The sequence below is a fragment of the Magallana gigas genome, chromosome 1, assembly GCF_963853765.1.
Source record: "Magallana gigas chromosome 1, xbMagGiga1.1, whole genome shotgun sequence".
Lineage (NCBI taxonomy): Eukaryota > Metazoa > Mollusca > Bivalvia > Ostreida > Ostreidae > Magallana > Magallana gigas.
Window position 1 is genome coordinate 58,373,829 of NC_088853.1, and position 25,949 is coordinate 58,399,777.

At 32.9% G+C, this 25,949-nt stretch overlaps 2 protein-coding genes across 2 annotated transcripts in view; one reads left to right on the plus strand and one right to left on the minus strand.

Annotated features, from left to right (window-relative positions):
- Window positions 1-25,949, minus strand: part of LOC105341201 (protein jagged-1-like) — a 332,190-nt gene that overhangs the window by 119,957 nt on the left and 186,284 nt on the right. The window lies entirely within an intron of this gene.
- Window positions 2,557-20,662, plus strand: LOC117687515 (uncharacterized). The gene is made up of 10 exons (XM_066079920.1): window positions 2,557-2,632; window positions 19,348-19,428; window positions 19,565-19,603; window positions 19,724-19,750; window positions 19,855-19,890; window positions 19,983-20,048; window positions 20,155-20,196; window positions 20,292-20,315; window positions 20,439-20,507; window positions 20,594-20,662. The coding sequence occupies exons 1-10, from the start codon at window positions 2,628-2,630 to the stop codon at window positions 20,634-20,636; spliced, it is 432 nt and encodes a 143-aa protein (XP_065935992.1). The 5' UTR covers window positions 2,557-2,627; the 3' UTR covers window positions 20,637-20,662.

Below are 25,949 nucleotides of genomic sequence, written 5' to 3' on the forward strand. Positions count from 1 at the left end.
CCTAGAAATATGCATACCTCTGTGATATGTATAATTGATCTGCAAAAGAACAACTTCCTATTTTGAAAACTGTAGGAGGACTTATCCGTACAATGAGGGTACCCTATATGCAATATTTTGCCAAAAAATGACCAAGTTCAAAAGCTGGTATTTTTTTCATAAATTATCCAAAATAAAAAAAAAAAAATAAAAAAAAAATACATGTCAACTTTTTAAAAAAATAGAAACTGTTATTTATCACATAACTAATTAAATTACAATTCATTACAAATTTGCTCACCTAATTTTTAAAACTTTTGAATTTCAATTGAAAATTTAAGTTTATAGAGATATCCTAGGAATTACAATTTTTAAAGATTTTTTTTCTCTATTTATATGGAAATAAATATTAAAATTATGATTGTGTTTAATTCTATATATTGTATACTGCTGATAACCACTCTGTCTCTTATTATCAATTTCATCTAAAATTCACAAGGGTCCAAATGACACGGGTCGAAAAGATCAGGGGTAGATAAAAGAAAGCACCCATTCACGTTGTTTACAAAGTGAAAGTAGTTCACTAATTGGTTTAAAATAACTTTTGGTTGTAGATGTACTTATCGCTCGATTAGGAAGTTTTGTTTCTACAAGATAAAACATTTGTGCATTGTCAATTTTCGATATGGATACAAAATAATCTATTTTGCAGGCTAGTACATTTCATAACCAAATTGAGTATGTAAGCCCATGGCTATCGCATACAGGTGTCTCGGTGCTAGTGTATTCATCCGCTGAAACCGAGACATATTGTTTTCAATAAAATGTGAACATTTTTAAAGACGGCAACCATTTCAAATCTGCAAACTTGTTTTGTTGACGTACAGTTCTGTCGAAATTGAATTATGTCATCTATTTTTCTTCAAACTTTGCACTTATTTGAGTTGTTTGGCTCCTAAAAATGTAACTTCCGGACGTACGATCCCTAGATGGCTTTCGAGCTTCGCTCGACGCCATAAAAATGGTATCTATAGTTCCAGAAATCTGGAGACTGAGCAATGTATTGATTAATTAAAAAAAATTCTGCTTTGAGGTGATGACTCATATTTCCAAGCACATTGGAAAAAAAAGTTTTCAATATATTCAAGAAAGTAACATTAAAGTTTGCGTTTAGAAAAAAAGAGGCATTTTTTTATATAACTATCTCTTGAACGAAAATGTACAGAAGACAATGTGTACAAATACCGTTTATCATTGTGTCCGGTATTTCCGATGACGCCCTTGGGTACTTCTGATTTTTTTCTCATCAAATATAATGATTGATTTATCTCGTTGTTTCCACAAACAATACCTCTATCAAATATTTACAACTTTAATTTTTTTTTAAAACTTGTTTTTTTTTAAACAAACATTTATTGAGTTTTCAAATTATTAGTAAAAGACTGGGGGGGGGGGGATTTTTCCATTGGCGTCTTCGGGTATTCCAGATCCCCTATTGTTATTCATAAACGATATTCTATGTAATTGCCTCAATAATTTCTTGAGTGAATTTGTGACGTGGAAAAATACAATGACGATGTTTAATACACATGAGTAGATTATGTATGGTTTTGGAAAATAAATGTAGAGCCAATGTTTTTTTACACATGATTGCCTTTCACCAATCATTATTGAAAAATCAAGAATAATGAGTTTTAAAAAATCACTGTGTTACCGGTACATGTCATATCGAGCTTAAACTTTGACTAGTAAAGACGTTATTACCGTAGAAAATTCAAAATGTTTCAATGTGGATATTGTCACTTGATTTTCTCGGATTATCAAACCATGTATCATCACGAAAAAACTCATGAGAAGGAATACTTACCACAAAGGTAGGAACGTATATAATATATATTTTTTTTAAATTTAGTAATGAAACAGACACGCAAATTAAATATGTATAGGTATTTTTAGATCAATTTAAATGAAACAATTGCCCCCCCCCCCTTTCCTCTGAAAAATATTAAATAGGATTACGAAACAATTTGAATTAAAAACTACATATACCGTAGTAATTATTAAGAGAGAGAGAGCGAGAGCAATTAAAGAAATGTACTGGTCAACGGGAGATAATGCGTATGATTCGATACACATGACGATTAGACACTTTGTCTTTCCTTCTCTTTGTAATAATTCATCATATCTCAATAAATAAATGAATATATAAAATGATGAATGAAAACGTTTAGTCTATTTAAGATCATGACACAGGTCGATACGCATTTGTACTGTTCAAGATCTTTACAAACATCATTACTGTTTACCTGAGAGAGTATGAGAGAGAGATTGAGAAAGAGAGAGAGAGAGAGATTAAGAGATTTGATATTGAACAGTTTAAAGAATGTACTGGTCAACGAGAGGTAATGCGTAGGATTCGATACACATGACGATTAGACACATTGTCTTTCCTTTTCTTTGTACTAATTCAATATATAACAATAAACAAATAAATATATAAAAATGCGTAGTGTCCCGAAACTATTCTTTCCGGATTTGTTGGTTTTCACTTTACATCTATTGACTGTATTCCGGATGTGATCGATGACATCAGTGCCAGCCTCGTGGGTTCCAGAACCCTGCTTATTTTATCGTCTTTAAAGCCACCTATGTAGTAAGTCTTGTGTCTTCTCATTATTACGATGTGTGGCCAATGCATAACACTCGTTTTTTAGTCATATATGATTTTTTAACTGTCATATTGAGGCGATGAGAATTTGGCGCGGTTTTGCCTGTTTTGTTTTGGTCGTTCATTTTGTTTGCAGCAATTGATTGATTATTGCATCTGCAAACATGCTAGGGATACACTATTTTAATGTCTGTTTATTTACTCATGGAAATGATTTCGATGGAATAAGCTGTTCTTTGAGATGTGTTAAAATTTAAAACCATGGAAACCCACTCTTGTCATATTGTTTTTGTGTTTGTCTCATATTGAGATTGACTGCATTATCATTTCTTTAAAAGAATCGGTAACACTGTGTTGCACTACAACGCGAGTTCTTTATGAAATAAAATCTAGAGCAGTGCATGTTGAACTGTAACGACTATAGGACTTTTAAAAAGAACTAGAGTAGTGCGTTTTGCATTGTAACGAGTAGGACTTTCAAAAAAAAAAAAAAAAAAAAAAAAAAAAAAGAGCAGTGGTTTTTGCACTGTAACAAGAGGGCTTTCCAAATAAACTACAGTAGTGCTTTATGCACTGTAACGACAAGGACTTTTTGGGGTTTTTTTTAAACTAGAGTAGTGCTTTTTGCACTGTAACGACTAAGTCTTTTACAAACTAGAACAGTAGTTGTTGCGTTGTATCGATTAGGTCTTCAATTCATAAATTGAAATATATTTTTAAAAAAATGAAAATATGTAAAAAATACAGGGGTTTTTTGTCATTGAAAATAGTAAACACATAATAAAAATAAAATTATTAGATAAATAAAACTTCCTACCAAAATATGATACCAAGAAATTCATATTAAAGATAAAACAAGAATTAAAATTGTTCTAAAATGAAAAGAGAGGGGGAAACAATAAATGTTTAGTTCAGTGACAGACTAATTTTTATGTACACTTAGTTCAGTGACAGGCTAATTTTCAGTTCAACTTATCAATTTTTGTTTTTTTTACATCCTAGATATTTTATTTAAATATTCATTATACAGCTGATTTAGTTTTATAGATAATCAATAGAAATTTTATGTTTGTTTGTTTTTTTTTTTTAGATCAGATGTCCAGGAACAAGACCTGGCCCCGAGGTTATAAAACTTTTTTTCATACTCGTACTCATACTCCGTACTTAGAGTATGTGCTCCACTGAGTACGACTTTACAAACCGAGGTTATAAAAGTTTTGAAGAACGTTCTCCGCTGAGTACTATTTGGAGAATATTCCAAAAGCCGATCGATGAAATTTTACGTCTCTGAAGAAAGACAGAGAACGGTAATTCATGTAAATAGTCCTGGCATGTAGGCAAACTGTACATGTATTCCGATTAATTATTTATCAGCAAAATGTAACACATTATTTACATGTACATATTACCTTTTCCATCTGCAAGCATGGAGATGTGTCTGCATCTATAACTTATGAATTTTTGAGCAACAGAGACGATAAATCCAGTGAAATTGGTAAAATTATCAACAAATTGTGTTTATGTCAAATCTCTCTCTCTATCTCTCTCTCTCTCTCTCTCATTAAACTCAGATAGTGATGCATGCATGTGATGATTAAGTATAATTATTTTGTAAGGAACGATATGAATATAAAAGAAAGAAGTAAGAATTTACACGGATATGAAGAGAGTATTTCAACATAGAATTTAGTTCGATATATCTTAAGTTTTCCTGGCTTTTATACGATTTTGATATTTTACATGCCAGGAAAAGGTCAGAAACGACGCCAATACAAAACTGGAAAGTCACTGCCCCCAAGTGGATATCTCTTAATATATTTAGTGAGCAGTCCCTGCATTAGGGAAAACAGGGAAATGTTTAATTCAAAAATAGAAACATATACTTGGGAAAATCACAAACATACTGAAAAATCCGTTTATTTTCACACTCATATAGTATACACTAAGGAAATTATATAGGTATTCCAATTTAATTGCAACATACTTAGTACTATATTTGCCTTTTAACATTTTTGTGAGAAAAAAACATATAATATCTTGAAGGGGTGGGTTGGGGGTGGGTGTTGGAATTGCATCAATGAACATATGCCAAAAGCCAAGGACACACGTAACGTTTCTCATTTTAATATTTTTGGGAATGTGCACGAAAGTTTTTAAAAGAAAATTCACTAATTGAAATATTTTTGAAATTTCCAATTTGAGGACCACGTTAAACTGAAACAATGTGTTCAAGGAAACTGTGTACTAAAGTTGCTGTAAGCCTTTTTATGGGGTTTTATTGATGGTTCAAGTTTTTCTCACTTAGTCAAGGCTGGAAAATGTGTGTTTAGAATTCATATATACATACTGTGTCATTTTTAATCTTAAGTAACGTCCATTGATATTTTTGAGCAAGCCTTTTCCTATTCATCTTTAAAATTCGAAATGCATGTGTTAATTTTGATGCATTTGACATAGATATTTGGTTACTTTAGATAAAAAAGGAATAGCTATATGAATTATCTAAATAGTTACTTGCTAATAAAATTAAAAAATATAAGAGAAGAATATTCCCACAGCTAAGCTATATAGAGAAAAATCTCCCACATGAAAATGCGAAGAAGCTATTTTAAGTAGTACATGTATTTTCAATCGATTGCATAGAATAATCAAAGTACTAAAAGTACTGACACGAGTTGATGATTCAGAACATGCATTGATTGGTGATTTTATTCTTGTTCTCTATATGCAGAATTTGATTATGAATTACATGTAAGTTAGTAATGAAGTTTATAAGTATAAAAATAATTACAATGATATTCCAAGAAATGTTGAAAATATACAGCCTTCGTCAAATTGTCGCATTATAAAAAAGAGGCCCATAGGCCACAGTGTTCATTTTAAAAATAGGCAATTTATCTTTTAATAAAATATTATTTTAGAAATTGCACAATGTCAGAAATAGACAAATAAAGTTTTATGTAGGATATTTAGTTCTTTAAATTTTGATATTGGTTTTGGGTCTAAAGGTATTCTTTCAGTACTTTAGTTTAAATTGTGAATTTTTCTCTTTGACTCGCACATACAAAAGAAAAAACAGTTATTAAATGAACAAATTATTATAGTCAGTAACAAGAATTTTGTATAAGAATCTGAGTAGTTTGTATAAGCATTGGAGCATTTGGCACTTGAGGTAACACTCATGTAAAAAATATAAAAAAAATGTTTACACATAATACAAGAGAACTGAAAAAAGAATGAAAAGGTGACAATAATAATGACAAAAAGTAAACAAATACTGTTATGGACATTGGTTACCAAATAAAAACATAATGAAAGAAAGACGTAATATATGGAAATGTATTGTAAAAACTGACACTACATGGACATGAAATTGACAAGCAACTGTGTATTGTTGAAGCTTTGAGATATAAACGTAATGTGTTTAAATTTTCAGGAAATGTTTGTAAAGGTATATTTGGGACATCAAAATTTATATTAAACTTTATAGTATTGGAAGAAAAATAAAATAATCACAAACATTTTTGTAATGAAAGATAAACATCAAAAACTACACACACTAATACTTTACAAAATTTACATCTTGACCTTCTACATAAATCTGTATAATTGGGCAAGCAGTTTCATTAAATGGCAATAATTTACACTAACGCTTTTAATATTGTCAGAATATTTTTTTGCTTTGTTAAGCAAATGTTTTAAAATACAGAAATGTTATTGAAAAATAAGTGAAATTTGAGACATCAAAAAATTTATGTAAACCTACACAGTTTTGGAAGAAAAATTAAATGATCACTAAAGTTTTTGTGATGAAATAAAATCACAGAAACTCTACACACTTATACTTAAAAAAATTACAACTTGACATTCTACATGTAAATAAACCTGTATACTTGGGCAAGCAGTTTCATCAAATGACATCAATTTACACAAAATCTTCTAATAATGGTACTGTCAGAAAATTTTTTGGTTTTTTAAGCAGTGTTTTAAAATACAAAAATGTTGTTGAAAAATAAGTGACATTTGTGACATCAAAAAATTCATATAAACTTGTGCAGTCTTGGAAGAAAAATAAAATGATCACAAAAATTTTTGTAATGAAAGATAAACATCAAAAACTACACACACTAATACTCTAAAAAAAAATTACATCTGGACCTTCTACATATAACTGTATAATTGGGCAAGCAGTTTCATCAAATGACATCAACTTCTAATACTGTCAGAATAATTTTTTTCATGTGTTAAGCAATATGTTTTGAAATACAAAAATGTTATTGAAAAATAAGTGACATTTGAGACAAAAAAATTTATGTAAACCTTCACAGTTTTGGAAGAAAAATTTACTGATCACTAAAGTTTGTGTGATGAAATAAAATCACAGAAACTCTACACACTAATACTTTAAAAAATTACAACTTGACATTCTACATGTAAATAAACCTGTATAATTGGGCAAGCAGTTTCATCAAATAGCATCAATTTACACAAAAACTTCTAATACTGTCAGAAAATATTTTGCTTTGTTAAGCAATATGTTTTAAAATACAAAAATGTCCTTGTGTGACATTAAAAAATTTCAACATTTAAAGCAAAATAAATATTTGAATGATCATTAAAATTTCTGTGGTATAAGATAATTACCGGTAATGTACAAGTTGTAAAATGCAAAATAATAACTAAAAATGATACAACTTTCTGTGCATACAATGCTTGAAATAAAGAATAAGATAATTACATTCAGAATTTTCTTCTTATTTAGAATAACTTAGTTACTAATTGATTTAATAGTTGTCTATATAAATGCAATAATAATACAAAGTATACATTGCATATATCATTTTATTCAAGGATACAAATAATGTAAAAAACTTAGGTTAAAAAGAATAGTAATACATATTGTTATACTTTCAAGTTAAATACTGAAATCTGATTGGTTAAGACGCAGTTCCTAATCCGTTTTATTACCCTCAGCGTTAGCAACGCACTTAGCAACGGGTGACATTACAAATTGTTACATGCGCGAAAATTGTGCGCGTACGGTTAGCTGTAGAGTTCACGTTATTCCTATATAAAAGCAGTAAAATTTTATTAAAAATAAGACATTCAGTATAACAAAATAAATAGTGCCTGTTTGAGGGGATAACAATTGAAATTGACACCCCTCGAAAACCATTGTCAACCTCCGCTTTGCGTCGAATGACAATGCTTTTCTTGGGATGTCAATTTCAACTGTTACCCTCCCAAATAGGCACTATTTATATAATATGTTTGAAGAAAAAAAATAACACTAACTACTCACCTTGATTGATGTTCTCGATGTAGTGGAAACTGATGTTTCCTCATTAAAGGATGTTACTACAACATCAGTAAAGCAGAGGTATTTGTCAAGTCCCTCCAAAGGGAAACTTTGACAGTGTCTGTGTCATCCTTTTTTGTTCTTGATTTTACCTTGACATCGTTGCCCTTCACTTTAACTGTTTTGTGATGTTCTCCTGTAAATAACATAAACCTGTAATTCCATTTCACATAATTCAATTTCACATAAAAAAAATATGAACGTTAAAATTTATTACATTATTCTACTTGTCAAACAGAATGATAATTTTACTAATTTATATAACTGATATATTTATTAAATAACATAAATTCATACTTACAGATATAACTGTTCCCTTCACTGACACAAGGGACTTAATCGGGGACCCTTTGACCTGTTTTATGGTCAACGTTTCAGCAAGTGGGGGGGGGGGTTGGCAATCAATGCCCCCTGTCTTTGAATTTCAGTAGGAACATCAACATCAAAGGTCTTCATGACCTTGGTATTTTTGGGGATGATTATCCCTTCTGTATGCTCAGTTTTATGTATGTAGTTCATCACTATCACTGATGTGCCTTCAGCAAGGTTTGCTTTCTTGCTGACGTCATACAGAGTTGCCTTTATGGCCATGCTGTGGTCTGCAATTCAAATGACACAGTATTCTTTTTTCTCTCCACTCTCTACTTGATATCGAGCAGTACTGCTTACTCCACAAACTTTTACCTTTAATGGCTGAGAGTATGGTTTGTTCCCTTTGCTAGCCTTTACCTTGGCTAAAGTCAGCATCTGTAACAATGAAAAGTACAATCTGAGAATTGAATAGTAGATGTTTATATTCTTTTGAATTTTTGATATATATATCTTTATGGGGTTTTTCCGCAATTGATTTTTACCTTCGAAAAGAAATAAACAAAGGCTTATGGTCTGAATAATATGATTATTGGGTACCCCAAGTCAGTACTTTGTCATGCAGTACATTTGTATACATATAGTCTGTGGTGCTACTTGTTTTCAAATATTGAAGATTAAAATTATCAATCATGTATTTAACAAGATAATCTTCAGCTAAATTGTCCAAATTGAAATCACCAGCTAAAACTATTGAATTGGCATTACTTGTGTGCGTGGTTAATATACAACTGATTAATTTTCTCACAGTTTCTTTATTTGTCTTAGGAGGGATGTACAAACATATAATAGTAATAATATGTTCTCCGACTTCATAATCAACTGACAACACTTGAACTTTTTCAAATAGATTTTCCTTCAAATTTGCCACTTGGCATGTGATTGTGTTTTTTACATACACTGCCAAACCATAAACTGGCCTCCCAATACCCTCAGCTTTAAAATCACTTACATGCAATGTAAATCCTTGTAAAAAACAGATTCATGATCATCACTTGCCATCAAATGAGATTCTGATACAAAAATAATGTCAGAAGCAAGAACTGAGACATCTTTTCTCAAGTCATGAATGTGACGATGAAGAGACCGAATATTGAAAAAGGAGACAATTGAAGCAGTTGAATGATCATTAAGCAAATTTTCGACACAGAACTGAAGTTTACATTCTTCTCTAAGCCTTCTCATCTCATTTATGACAGCAGTTGAGACAGCAATTTTTTTTTCATTGAAGTGCAAAATTTGCAAATTTTCCAAACAAGTTACACGGCTCAATCCAACATAGTGCATATGATCATTATTTCTCGAGCCAAAATGCACACCTGTAGATCCCTGTGATTTATAAATAGTTTTAGCAGCACTTAGCTGGAGAGGAAATTGTTTCCGTTTAACCTGGTAAGTTCCATTGATATGAACCTTAAACATTCTTGTAATTTCTAGTATTGGGGTCCATGATCTACATATGCCTGATTTGTATAATCTTGCTAATTTTGTTTGTAATGTTTTTCCTATGCTGGAATCTGTAAATTTGACCCAAATAATGCTGCATCTATTTGATCCCTCTACTCTGTAGTCAAAATGTTTCACAATGCAATGCACATCAACATTGTTTGAAATTTCAGCTGTGACATCAACAACCAGTCTTAGCTCTGAGAATAATCCCATAGTTTTTTAACTATCATCTGGAATACGTTGCAACACTTTGGATTGGATATTTGTAGTGGAAGTGCCAATCACCCAATCAAGTGACTTTATGCTTGTCTCTTTCTGCTTCGTTATACACCACTGTGTTGTACATCTGTACTTCTTTAATTTCTTGTTGTAAACAAATGGGGAAAGCTTGACTTTGGTTATTTTCTTCCTTCACATGTTGTTTCAAAATGTTGATATCATCTACAGTATGATGTCCTTCCCTGAGTCTATTTAACAATTCTGCAAAATCCTCTTTCTGTCTCATGATTATGGTAAGTTCATACATTTTGAAATTGTCTTTCCACAAATTTATTCCAAGAGGTCCATAATCTCTTAAATTCTGACAGAAAATCCAGCTATCATAAACTGGCTTCAGTTGGAATAAATCCCCTACAGTTATTACACTTATGCCACCAAAGAGTGAAGTGCATCCTCTTATCTCTTGAAGTCTTAAGTTAACAAAATTGAACATGTTTTGACCCACCATAGATATTTCATCGATGACAAGTACTTTGAGATGCATATACTTTGTTCGCAGTGTATTGAGTTGCTGCATTAGTGGTTTGTAAGAAAATCCTTGTCCAGCAGGAATACAGAATGCTGAATGAACTGTAGCACCATTTATATTATGTGCAGCTTTTCCGGTTGGTGCACAAAGCAGAACATGAAGGTTATCTGGATTTTGACTTACCTGATGCGAGTAGTATTTCAACAATGCCTGATACAAAGCTCGAGTGACAACACTTTTCCCAACACCTGCACCTCCTGTCAAGAACACATACATGGGGTCAGTTTTAGTTTTATGCCAGTGCAAAACATGGTTGAAAAATTCTTTTTGTTGTACATTCAAATATCTCACCATATCTCTGTATGAATTATCATCTAATTCTCCAAGCTGTGAGATATCTTCATCTAGTTGTTTACGTGCAATACCCAATTCTAATCCAATGTCGTACTCTGGAGCATGTTTTCCAGGATCAAAACAGCCATAAGCCTCCGACATTGTTGGTCCTTCTTCTCTATCCATCTGTTCCTGATGTTCACAACCAGGTGCAAAATACTCTGAGCAAGTGTTATCATCCATATATTGAGAAATTGCCTCTACATCATCAAGGTTTACTCCTTTTTTTCATACTCCTCCTGTTTTTTTTTCAATCTGACCTTTTGCAGATTTAAAACTTTCGTCAAATGAATTAAATGATTTGAGGAGGTCTATATCTTCTTTGCGTAATGTGTAAAAAGCATAAGTAGTTCACGAAAATATTTTTCAGGATCAGTTTCTTTATCAAAATGAACCCATCTAAGAACATACGGTTTTTTCCTTTTCACTATCTCTACACCATTTCTGAAAAAATAACTTTGTGAAAGTTCTTCCACTAACAAATTACTTTCTTGATCTTCGGACATATCATTGTCGTCATTTTCTGGCAAACATTCTTCGGATGTAGGCTTTTTATTCTTTTGTGGTTTGTATTTTACATAGAACTGAGAAACAAAGTCTGCTAGGCACAATCCCTCTAATGCTTTTGGTCTTTGCTGGTATAATGTTACAATGTTGCCAGACTCGATGTCAGTGCTATCTTCTTGTAACTCTTCTAAGACATGTCTTGGTTTTATTAATACAACACGCTCCTCTGGTGGTGAAGTGTTTACAAAAGTTATGCCCCTTGAAGAGTGGCGCAAGGGCATTTGAAGCACAATATATACAGCTTCCTGAGCACCAACTTCTACATGCGATAAAAACTTGTTTCCTATTCGACGAACTTGCTGGCGTATATCTGAGTTACTTGTTCTTGCCTCTTCACAAGCATGACGAAGTAAGTTGGACATACCTCTTTGTCCTTTTGAAATATAAGAAACAATATAAACTGCACATGCATAAAGATCTAATATAAACTGGATATCCATGTTTGCTTGCCAGCATTTTAACAATATTGGGTTGTATGCATTTATTCTCACTTCATTAGGACTTCTCTTCAAAAACACTCTGTTTTGTTTCAATGATGATCGAATGGCTTGAATGTAGGTTTCCAGATCCAGATTCAGATTTGACAGGAATTCTTGGTAGCTTTATTCACTTCCTTTAAACGCTTGTGGATTTAGATATGCACAAATCTCTTGGAAGGTTAGTACCGCTGATGCAATATTTTCATCTTCCTCATTCAAAGGGGAGAGATTCATTGTGAAAGGCATTGGAGGAATAGGAATATTGAACCTGCATATTGGTTTGTTTTTCTTCATACATGTTCTTGCATGTCTGTGCGTTTGATAATTCACAAGAGAAGGATCAGCCCCATCTTTATTGCAAGAAACATATTTGTTTATGAATTCTGCTACTTCTTGATATTAATGTGACAGTATATTTGCAGCATCTTTAATCCACAGCAGCATATGCACATGAGGAGAGCCTCTCTGCTGAAATTCGATTCGGTAAAAAGAATCTTTAATCTGACCAACTGGATGCGTATCATTACCTAAAACTTCAGTGAAAAATTTACTAAATCTGAAGTCAAAATATCTTGCACAGGTAACTGGATCTGCTTTGATCAGTTTGCTTTTATGCTCCCAGCTCATGTTTAAAATTTCGTCATCAGAGTAAGAAACATTTTCAATGAGTTCACCCAAACACATCAACAGTGGAATCCATTTTGTTTCAGCTGCTGAAAAAGAGCAGAACCAAGTTGGCAGACCTAATTGTCTTATCATGGCAAATATATCTTTTTTTGCTTTTTCCCAGTATGGTGGTGAACCACGTAAATTGCATAGTACCTGAAATCCTTCGTTCAAACGCACAATCGAATCAGCAGTGTGTGAATCAAGTACTTGTGCTGCTGTGTACTTTTTGCAATTCAACTTGCACTTTCGTATTGCCAACATGACTTTGTCTTGTATTTGTTTAATTTGAAGTTTTTTCAACTTGTAAAATAAATTTGGAATGCATGTAGCACAACGTCTATCAATATTTCTCAGTTCCCATTTACAAATTGTGCTGTAATGCAATGGTACAAGTCTCAAAGAATTGTCAGGTCTTGCTTGACCACAGTAAATAGCAGGAAAAGCAAGAAACTCAGAGTATTAATCTTGGACAATGCTCAGAGTAATGTTATTTTCTCCTGGAGCAACACTCAAAATCTGGTTAAATTCACGAAAATCAACACTTTGAAGCATAGTATCTGTATTGCCAGTTGCTCTGTCTTCAATATTAGTTTCCTCAGCCCATGTTTCAACAATGTTTTCTTCCTCTGAAAAATTGATGTTCTCTTCTGGATGCTGATCATCATTTTCTTGATCAAAAGCTTCAAAATCCCACTCTTGATTCAATTCAATCCCCTCATTTTTAAATAAAGGACTATTCTGTATCAACCACTTTGTTGCTTCAATAACTTTGCTCGGGCGAATTCTTTCAAATGCAACACAATGTTTAAAGCTTAAACAACGTTTGAATTTGAGAGGTATAGTTTCATTTTCAGTTAAAACTCTTGGAAGTTTTTTCACAGTTGATGTCACATCTGCTGGAACATTCACAACATTACCTGTTATACTTAGCTGTCCACCTCTGGGTTTTTCATGTAGTTGCATGAATGGAATTCGGGGGGCAACAAGACGCTCCTCTAAGGGTGATAAATCAAGTTCAGGAGGCTTCTCGGGAAACTGTAAGCCATTCATTGATGAACATGGTGGAATTTTGTTTTCTTTAAGATACTTGTAGCAGGTGTTGCAAACTATCACTTATATGCAATGCACAATGCTGAGGAAATTTATCAGATATTCCTGTTACCTTTCTTATAGAGTGCTTAAACCAAGTTTGAGAGCAACTTTTACACACATATTTGGGACCAACATTCACTGTTTTGTGAAAATTGCTAATTATACTTTCATTTCCATCATTACTAACCTTTGAGTTAACTGAACACTCAATACATTGATCTGATTCTCCCGAGAAACAAAATCGGTTTTTGATATTACGAAATGTCCTCAGTGAAATGATATTTGTTTTTATTTTGTGCAAATCAAAAGAACAACTTTCTTCATTAACAACATGATATATCTTTCTTAAGACAATCTGCAAGTGTTGAAAACTCTGAACCGATAACAAAATAGCAGAGCCATCATGACAAGGGTTTCCATACCTATCACGGGCATGGGGGTCAAAAATGTAAAAACATGAATTGTAGTAACAAACCGCCACAGCAGATTCATTACACACTAATATTCCTGCATCAGACCCATCAGCAAAACAAATATTCAAATCTGTTGCAAGTGAATAAAATGGCAGTTGTTCTTGGAAATAATTGCACATGTCTCCTGAAAATGTAGTCTGAACATTAGCTTTCACTAGTTTTCCATTGAAGCACAATCCATTTGGTAAATCAGTGGGATGAAGATATGGAAATTGGCAGACTCTACGTGCATGTCTATACAGTTTATCACCCTCATTTAGCAAATAATCTAGATCACTTGAACTCCAGTTTTCAATGAAAGTTTCTGCAAAATCTTTGTACAAAATACTAACAAGTGCATTAGCAACACATTGTCTACCCCTACTCAATTCTGAAAAGCAGTTTGACCCTTGATGTATATTTGCAACTATACACTTCTCAGATGGTGTTGTATTGTTGTGAAGATCAACACCATTAATGCCAAGTTCATTCGACCTACAACATTTTACTGTATCAACTTCACTGATCAAACTGTCAATATGTGCTGGTCTTTTTCTGCCATTTCTCAAGTTATACTTCTTATCAAAACCTTCCATTTTGACATTAACTATTAAATCATTTTTACAAAATTATAGACAGAAGTTTGTTTTATATACATACCATTTTATAGTTATTATAGTTATTCTACATTTGATTCTATTAAATCTATTGTCGCTGTAAAATAACTTGGCTCTTTAGCAAAAATTCAAACAATCAATGAAAACACTCTTGTTTAAAAGGAAACATATTTGACACTCTGTTTACAATTAATTGATTTCAACGGGAGTGTATCCTTGCTATGTGAAATGTGTCAGAAGATTTTTCTTAAAACTATATTCTTGTGCGGATTGATATAAATTTATACAAAATTAAACCTGATTTATTCTTGATTAAAATTAATTAAAAACATTTTTTTTACCTCTGACAAACAAAATCATTTTTCCATTTTTCATATATTCGTATTTTGATAATTGATATATAGGAGTGAACATCAATTAGAAAATGTGATTTAACCCAGTGATGGGAAACCCCTTTCCAGTGACTTAACTGAGTTGATATACATCAACTCGTAAAAATGGGTAAAATAATCATGCGTGTAAAAAAAAATATGAATCAAAATTACCTTATAGTTATTAAATTATTGTACTTTGACATTCGGTTATAGTATTTTTTTTATTTTGTCGCGAAAACGTCGGTAGATTAAATGAGAGTTATCTTTCCTATTACACTGTTATCTTTTAACATATGTAAATAGATGAAGTACACGAGATTTATCTTTCCTGGCACACTGTTAAAAGAGTAGCATAAATTTCTATAATTGTGTACTCTACAAGAAAAAAAATACCTGGCATTGTCATTTTCGTGCAGCTTCTCATGATTTGTCATACGTTCATACGTATCAAATATCAAGTGACAAAATCCACACTGAAACATTTTTGGAAATAAAGATTCGCAATCATTAATCCGCGATGTTGTGTGTTCACGATATTTCCAATCCTTACGAGTAAAGTTAAAAAACCAAAACAAAACAAACTAATAATGTAAATTTTGATGTTTTTACAAAACTAAGATTCACTCATTGGACGTTCTCTGTGAAGCGTAAAAAACATTTCGTTTAACTTCAATTACAATCAATACATAATCGATCCCCTCCCCTTTTTTTCTCACTGAATATGTCACCATCATTTACTTGTAATTCGATTGAAAATTTGTTCGATCCAATGTACTCATCAACATTCAGTGTCAAGACAATGTGAAATATATACATGATCAGTTCTGAATTAGTATCTTCCCTTTCCTTAATCTTAACAAAAATGCAGATAGTAGTAATTTCTTAAGGAAACAACAAACACAAATTGGGATCAGGACAGAGGTTTTTTTTATTTATTCTTTGTATTTTTTAATTTTTTTTAATTTTGATTTCAATGTTACGACATGTGTAAGAATGCATCAGATCGTCATTAATTTAATACATAATGTCCTTTTGTGTGTTCAAGACAGGCATCGACATGGATCGCTTGGGACACAGGAGTGTCGTTGATCGATCAGTTCTGATCTCCCTCAGTTCAAGCTGATCAGAGTGCGACGGTGCTGAATGGGCGGGGCGTCGTGATAGAACGTAATTCTTCCGACATGTCGTCAAGAGATATCGAATAATTAACACACAACTGAGCACCAGACTCATCACTATTGCAGTAAATGCCATTAAAAATGTCTCGTTTGCTAAAAAAACAAAAACAAAAAACTGAGATTACAATTGACAGAATATTTTAGCTTAACAGTTTCAGATTTCATAATTTAAAAAGTATACAGTAAAGCAATCATTTATTTGATTAGATTTCTATTATATTTTGTTCTTGAGTAGAAAACTGTTAATAAGGTATGATAACCTACCTTTAAATTCTCATTTTACATGCACAGCTCATGCAAAAAAAAAACAAAAAAAAAAAACTAAAACATACATAAATTAACTTTTATTTATTTATTTTTTTTAAAGTGGATTGATTTAAACGTTCAACTTCATCTGATTCTTCTTTATCGTCAACAGAGTCGTCATTGTGAATATAAATAGGGTTTTGGATCTGGTACATTTGGTGATAATTATTAGGCTGTTGGGAAGTGTGCCGGTGTCGTTTTTTATTTCTTTTTTTAATGAGAGCATATACAGACAAATGCGTGCATATAAATAAAATGGGTGTAATTATGTAAACATATAACATTTGGTCTTGTTTCGTACCTAGGGAATTCCTGTCAATCGAACTGTCTGTGACGTTCCTCTGATGCAGCGTAGCTGTCGTCAGGTCCGTCAATACAGTAGTCAGGTCATTTGAGGTCAAGGAAACGTTAGATTCGTGCAGAGTTGTGCGGGATAAGCTGTGCGTTCTGGACGTAAATTGATTGTTAAGGGGGGTGGTTTCTTGCAAATCAGTGCTGATAGGTGTCAAACTCGTAGTTTTCTGAAATGTGGCAGTAAATACATTGGGTGTAGTAATTTCTTTTAAAAGACGTGAAGAATGAGTTTTAATTTCCGATGACGACAGATCATGCACAATTGGGGGTTGGCTAGTTACAGTGCGATGATGTGAAGAATGCATATTAGTAAATTCGTCAGAGGTAGTAGCAGAATTAGTCAAAGTAGTCGTAGCTTTCATTCCGTCTGTCACTGAAAATTGATTTAAAGTTCCAGAGTCTTTATTCTTTGTGAAATCTAAAATGAAATGAAAAATTAATTGTTCTAAAGGGGTGAGATAACCTTTCACTTCGTCAGCTGTCTCTATGCTTCATTTAAAAAAACGATAATGAACATTTTGTCAGAAAAAAGAGAACATAAAAATTCATAACGATTACTCACTTTTGTTGAGTACTTCTGTAAATAGTGCTGAATTCAATGTGGACATTTCTAACAAAACAAAAAAAAAGCAAATCCAAATACAAAACATGTTGCGAAAATATTAATAAATTTTAATAATTCACAAATTAAATGAAATTTAATTACAAGGAAATGGTAATTACCTTGAAAATTAAACAATTTATTTTACACATCACCTGCCCGTCTACAATAATTTAGTTTAACCCGGATACTGATAAGATCTTGCGTAAAATAGTACAAAAGACTTTTCGGTACCCCGTGTCAGGCAGGTGATATTCGAGTCGAATGTCATGAAACCCTGTACTCGTAATCAAAGATAGCTTGTGGTCATTGCGCAATTGAATGCTAATTTTCATCCTCCCTTATTGATCTTAATCATTAAGTATTGATTTAGAAAAAAATAATTATCGTAGTGTTTCTTTTTATAATGAAGTGTTAATTAATTATCCTTTCTTTATTATTTAAATACCTGGACAAATGAAAGTTCTCCAACTTCTCTGCATCACTATTCCTTTAACCTGGGTCGAGCAGAATTTTTTAAACTTTTCAATGTCGTCGCAATCTCTATGGATAATGAGCTGATTTACCGTAAATTCTGGCTGTAACACAAGTTGAATGATTTGGCATTCTACCTGGACGACCGGTCTTAAAATCGGACATGCATACACATGTTTACAGGTTTCCATGAAGCTGATGATCGTACAAGAACACGGGCACGGGGGGGGGGGTGTCTTCAGATAGACTCATCCCCAGAAATAAAACAATGATAACAAAAAGCATTATGAGTGGTTCGTTCGTGTTTCGAATGAAATCCAAATGTAGACTTGGAATAGTTTGTCACCAGATTTTTATACCGGTCTCATTCGACTTTGGTATTTGACTTTCCACAATGTCAATATTATATCTCATTTAACGACATTTATTCTCATACCCTATCGTTAAATTAGATAACAATATCCCATTTGACTGTATACCTAGGTCACCTAAATTTTGTTTTAAAATAGAGACCATATTAACCCCTATACCAATGACATTCTGACTTTTTGCATTAAAAAAAATACATCTCCGACAGTTAATCTACCAGTTGATGAGAGAAATGTAGAGAGAGAGAGAGAGAGAGAGAGAGAGAGAGAGAGAGAGAGAGAGAAATCACATACATCATTAGACAATATGCTATTGTTTCTTGAAAAAAAATTTACATCGAGATTTTCGAAGCTGATCATGATTCTATTACATACTTCGTTATGAACTAAGTGTTAAAATTTAAAGAAAAATGGGGGGGCGGGAGGGCGCGGAGAGAGGTGAGGGGCGGTAACATTTGTTACGTGTTAACGCTAAAAATGAAAAAAATAATTAAATTATGACTAAAACAAATGTTGAACCTTTCATATATTCCAAGTAGGCTGCTTCCTCCAACTCTTAATATTTGTTGTCAACTGTCCCCCCTCCCCCATTATTTGTGTTCATTATATTTTTTAACCAATCATTTTCAAGACAATATTCCGTATTCAAGAAAAACGAATATATAACAAATTGGAGGAAATTGTCAAATATTCACCTTGTTTTCCCCCGAATTTTTGACATCATTTTTGGATTTGTACCTTTCATCATCAAAAACAATGGCCAGGTCAGTAATTTATCTTTTAACTTAAGACGACAATATCAGCCTTCCTGTTTTACAATAATTAAAATTAGTTTAATTCGAATATTTTAGCAACTGCATTTGCAACCAAAAAATTCTACTCGTGGAATTGCTGGAGAGAGCACTAACGCTCGTGGACGAATGTCCATGCTCGTAAGTTATTTTTTATTTGACAATAACAATTAATTTTCGCTAATTAACTATCGAACCTTTTTTTTCACAAGAGTTCCCGACTTTGAACAAAATGTTCATTTTTTTTTTTAAATTTCTCTTGATCTTTTTTTTTAAGACACAGTAGAAGATGGGCAAACGCCTCCACCCCTGTAATGTAGGTTTCAGTTATTTTTTAAAAATCGTTCTTTCTCATTAACTTTGTAAATTTTCAAAGTTCAATCATGACTAGATTTGGGCTTATTTTAAAGGAAATCATCCTTTTTGTTTTATTCAGAGCTACACCCGTGAATGGCGGCAAGGGGTCAGTAATTCTCAAGTTCATACTTTTTTTTACATCAGTAATATAAAAATAAGATAATTAAACAAATTCAAAAATCATGAATTCAAAATCATCATTTTTTTAAGATTAAAAGAAACCCCAATGGCGCCAAAAAGAAATTGGTAAGTAAAATATCAATATAATGAATAAATAAGGGAGGGGGGGGGTATCAAAAGATATCTTACAATGCGTGAATTGTCTTTCTTTTACTTAGTCTACCGAGACGACTCTTGACGGCGGGTGAAGATGGATCCCTGCAGTGGGAACTCTCCCCCATTGGGTTAGATTTTTTTTTAGATTTTTTTTGGATAACTCACACGTCGTTTTATATCAAATATAAAATGAAGAAATTTCAATTATTTAAAATCAATATACTGTGTTTACAGTGTAGACTCCGACGTCAACAACACAACGCTGAAGAGATCCTCGTAGGTTTTTTTAAAATTTCTTTGTTTCGAATAGACTGACAATTTTTACATTGCGAAAGAAAATTTAATTCTTTTCTTCACCATTTTCTTCTCAGTTCTGGGGTTCTAGCTATTCCCTTGTAAGTGATTTTTTCATTTATAATACACTATTAATTATCTGAAAGTTTTACATAGTCATACATTTTTTTTGAAGAAGTAGCTCGTTTCTGATCAAAAAATGTTTATTTTAATTGTAATAATAGCAACCTGTCAGATTTGGACGATGCAGTCTTTATATCGGACGACGAACAAGACGAAAGTCACGTCCCTGCGTAAGTTCATTCACTTATTCGTGTATTTATTGTCTCTCATTTCATTATTATTTGATATCACTAACTCTAACAATTTTAAATTTCAGATCCCAAAAGAAGACACCCGAAAAGAAGACAATGTCAAATTAATTGAATAAATAATGTATTATCTTGCATAGAGACTTTTTCTTTCTACTGTATCAAATATTTTTCATGAGAAAAAGATTGGTAAACCTTTTTAGCAGAGATATACTTCTATGATTTTACGATTTTGCTGATTGGATACTTCATTCATGCAGGGATCCAACAAAGTTTTCAAGGATGTGGAAATGAGAAAAAATTGCAGAAAAATTCTTTTTGTAAAATTAAATTAAAAATATTGACAAAAATATAATTAAACATCAGATTCCCCCATCCTTGAAAATTATTTTGGATTCATTCATAACATTCCAGATAAAGTTGAAAAAAAGAGTGAAATAAATAAATTGAAAAGAAATTTTTAAATATTTGCAAAAACAAAAAAACGAAAGAAATGTTTCTCTTCTTCCCGAAGACCTGATTTTACATTTTTCTTCCTGAAGATTCAATGTTCACTCAGTACGTGGTCTGGACCTGATTTTACATTCTTCTTCCTGAAGATTCAATGTTCACTCAGTACGTGGTCTAAAATAAAATGGATATAAAATCAAAATGTATTTACCAATCATAATCCCAAAAGGGACATAACATAGATGATAGATACAAGTATAATTTGTAATTTTACACAATACAATAAATAATTAATTCTATAAATGTTAATCATAAAAGTAACTACCATTCTTTTTTTCTTCATCACATATTTGATAAAAAAAATTAATAAAACTTTTTTAAAAATTAATCATAGTAAAAAATATATTAAGTCAAATCTAATAAATAAAAATTGTCTGTTAACATCCCCAGCCTCCCTAAGTACATACCCGCTTTAGAGCTGTGGCCCCATGTCTCCTCCTACTTGCCTTCATGAAGCGGATCCCCCATTTCGTAATCCAGGTCAGGAGAAGGAGGATGACCATTACTAAGGCCGCTATGCCTATGTCCATTGCTAAAAATATAAAAACATGAAATTAAAAATGGTGAAACCATGAATTGAATGCATTTAGAATATTTTAAAAAGTATTTATTTAATCCCATATCATTAGAATATTTATCAATGTTTAATATCAATAAATAATCCAATTAGACTTTCAGTATCAGGTATATCTTATCAGAAGGGAATAAGTCTTAAATATTAACATATATAATTACAATGCAGCACAGATCCAAATTTTCAATGACGGATCTAGGAGGGGGGGGGGGGGAGGAGGGGGCGGGGGGAGTAACCGAAGCATGCTTTTGATTTTATATGAGGAATTGAGTTGGTAGTTTTACTGTGTGATGAACCCATTGACCATATAATCACAAGACTGGAACTTGATATTAATATTACTAGAAGTGAATGTTCAAGTGTGCAACAGAGCATCGGTAACCATGGTGGCAGACGTAAAGCGCCATGCTGTCATCAATCCTTCTCGTCAAAGTGATGCGGAATCGTATCTACAGTAAACGAACAACTTGAACAAATAAACGTGAGCAAAAAAAAACAACACAAAAAACAATCCTTCACCGTTTTCAATAAAAAATAACTAGAAACAAGGTCACACTAATTTGAGGTCTTTGATCGCCGGACCCACACACTTAATTTATGAGTTTCAAAAAAATAATATGAAAATATAAATCCAGTACCCCAAAATTTTAGTTCCATTTCTGCTCCAAATAAAACTTGGAATTTTTAGGAAAAGTTGTGACAATACACTCAACAGTTTGACAGAAGTCGGAATAAAAAGTAACCGTACGCATCTATTTCTGGGAATTTTAAAGAACGCTCGCTCGCTCCAAAATTTTTTAGGTATAAAATCCGGACCAAAAAATCGAATTGATGTGACCCAACAATAAAAAAACTAATAAATAAGAATACTCAATACAATACTAAGTAAAGCAAACCATGATTTACCTTCGTCTGAATCCATCTCCATGTCCTTTACTCCAAAATCTAAAATACAACGGATAATTTTCAAAACTAGAGGTACTGTGAGCAAGCTCACAATTGATACCCCCCGCTAAGAAAAAAATCATAACGCGTGTAATTTTGCTATTATAGAAAATATTGGATGAATCTATTTCACTGTCCATTTTCTATAAATAACAACTGCTTTATTTTTGAAAACTGTTAATTTTTAGCTTCTAATATTTCCATTAATACAAAATATGACACAGACAGAATTTAGCTTTTTTGAAACAATGACCTTGAACTTTCTCAATTGACCCTGGGTCAAGGTCATGACACACCCTTTAATCATAAGCAATCTTTGTGTGAAGTAAGAACTTCCAATGTTTCTCCATAAGAATGATATGGACCGGACACGAATTTTGCATTTTTGTCTGCCAGTGACCTTAACCTTGCCAAAATGACCTTGGGTCAAGGTCATGACACACCCTTAGGTCATAAGCAATCTTTGTGTGAAGTAAGAACTTCCAATGTTTCCCCATAAGAAAGATATGGACCGGACACGAATTTTGCACTTTTTCTGCCTGTAACATTGACCTTGTCCAAATGACCTTGGGTCAAGGTCATGACACACCCTTAGGTCATAAGCAATCTTTCTGTGAAGTAAGAACTTCCAATGTTTCCCCATAAGAAAGATATGGACCAGACACGAATTTTGCACTTTTTTTGCCAGTGACCTTGACCCTGTCCGAATGACCTTGGGTCAAGGTCATGACACACCCTTAGGTCATAAGCAATCTTTGTGTGAAGTAAGAACTTCCAATATTTCCCCATAAGAAAGATATGGACCGGACACGATTGCACAGACAGACGGACAGACAGACAGACGGACGGACGGACAAGGTGATTCCTATATACCCCCCCCCCCAAACTTTGTTTGCGGGGGGTATAACAATATACTATCGTATCGTCATTACAAAGACATGTCATTTTGAACACACGCAAAATAACATAAACGCAACCACCACGTGTATGTACCTCTTGGGCAGACCACTTTACCGTCCTGAATTCTGCACGCCATTGTCTCAAATGGCAAGCCGGTCAAGGTGAATTGTCAATCGCAACTTCTCCGCAGAGCTTTAGGAAAGGCCCGAGAAGTTGCGATTGGGTGAATTGTACGTGACACGACTTACACTTGTGATCGGATGAATCTTATTGGTCGAGACGTATTCAAAGTGAAACCCACGCAACAAAATTTCGAGAATGAAAGAAAAGATAGACAGAAGAATGAATTTACCTGAGACTATACGGAAATAGACAAAGATTACCGATCATTGTCTCAAAATAAGCCATTCTTGTCATTTAAATAAAAAGTAGATTTTACATAATGATAAACTTAACAATCGATGACCACTATCTATTTTGATTCACATTACACTTATTAATTTAAAAATGACACTTGAGTTTATTTACCCCCAACGACACCAAGATTTACCCTTTCATTTCATAGCAGTGTTGTTTACTACGCTCGAGTAACCAGTCTACTCAAAATTCATTCATCATTCTCTACCTCCCGTTTTTTAAAGTACACGTTCGGTATCGATTTATTACTACACTCAAACGTCCTCGTCCTTTTCTCTCTTGTTAAGGTCACTGACAAATACTTGCTTTTGTCCTCTTCATACAATACCCCTGCTTCAAACAATACTCCATTGTTTTTAGGGGTCTTAAATATCGGGCTGGGTGACACCGCCCCCCCCCCCTTACTATACCCCACTGTGATTAGGGGTTAAAATCTTAGGGGACAGGTGCCCCCCCCCCCCATCGATACACCCCCATTGTTCTCCTATTGTTCTATTTTTAACAATAGCCCCATTGTTCCTAGGGGCTATACGTACGCTTATACATGTACTACTATTAGGGTATCCTAAGGGTTATTTTTAGAACAGTGCATTTATAGAGGTCGTTTCTGATTGGTTGTTTTAGAGAGGTTGTATTATAGAGGCGATTTTTCATCACTATTTTTAGAAAAGGTAGCAATATAGAGGTCGTGTTCTCATTGGATGATTGAATATAGAGGTGATGACGTAGTTACTATTGAGGCCGTATAGAGGGGGACTTTTTAGAACAGTAAATTTATAGAGGTCGTGTTCTCATTGGAGGATTGAATATAGAGGTGATAACATAGCTATTTATAGAAAAGGTTCTGTACAGAACTTGTTTGTCATTGTTATATTTAGAAAGGTTTTGTTATAGAGTTTGCATAGAAGCATATTCATTATAGAGTTGATTACTATACAAGATATTGAACATGCGCAAATAAAGATTTTTAGTTTATTTATTTATGTAAAAACAATCATTTCATAATGAATTGTCAAGGAGTACAGTACAAATGGAAAATTATAGCATGGAGTGCATTAAAAAAAGATGAGAAAAATCCCGAAACGTGGACATTGAATGAGAGTCGTTGGTTTGACAATAAGAACATTTGTATAAAAGATTTTAGAGAAGTGACCCGAAACGACTACGATTTTGCTGACAGCTGGGGAATTAAAGAAATTTTATTAAAACGTAGAGTTATGTCCCAGTAAGCGCCTGATATGAAACACGATGAATGCAAGACAGACAAAATTATCAATGAAAAAAGTTCAGTTTAGCGATAACGTTCACACTTTGTTAGTTCCATACGAAGATAGGAAAGGTGAATGGATGAATTATGCCATTGATAGAGCCCATTTTAGGAGAAGAATTCAACAGACAGAGAGGATTGTGTTGCCTATATTGAATAAGAAAATTAAGTTATTGAAGTGTAACCGAGCATAACCCAGGTGAAAAAAATTTGCAAAGGTAGAGGTTTTTTTTATTTAAAAGTTTAAAGTGCTGATATTGCACAACATGTTGAAAACAAAATATTGTTTAACATGGTGAAAGTAGATATTACACAACGATGGTGAAAGCATAAATTAAAAAAGTATGTAAGAGGCTAAATTTAGTATATGATATAATTTTTAACAAAAGAAAAAAATGTTATATATTACAGTGTGTTATGAAATGTTTTACGTTGCATAAAAAGGTAAAAATAGGTGATGATGTAAGGTAAATAGTATAAATACTGAGGATGAATTTAGAGCTACATTACTATTGCATATGCATTTCCCTGCAGCAGACACAATTTGGAAGATAAGGCTACTAAACCGACAACCTACTGGAAATGCCACGATGTGGAGGCTCCTGGGGAGCCGAACCGAATTAGGAACAGACTGTTCATCGACTTAGACCGAACTGAACCAGGCTTCTATTGCTAAGCGTCCCAAGATGGTCAAAGAACAGACAGAGAAGACCCCAATTCTGAAGGAGAGCATAGGGCGAAATATATTCCTCGTGGTGTCAAAGTTTTACGGTGACACTAAAGTACACTTAAGAGTGTATGAAGAAAAAGA

What these genes read in the sequence shown, in the direction of transcription:
- LOC117687515 (XM_066079920.1), top strand. An exon ending in GTGGACGAATGTCCATGCTC is followed by an intron (nt 19,429 to 19,564) that starts GTAAGTTATTTT and finishes TTTTTTTTTAAG; the next exon opens with ACACAGTAGAAGATGGGCAA. An exon ending in ACAACGCTGAAGAGATCCTC is followed by an intron (nt 20,197 to 20,291) that starts GTAGGTTTTTTT and finishes TTTTCTTCTCAG; the next exon opens with TTCTGGGGTTCTAGCTATTC.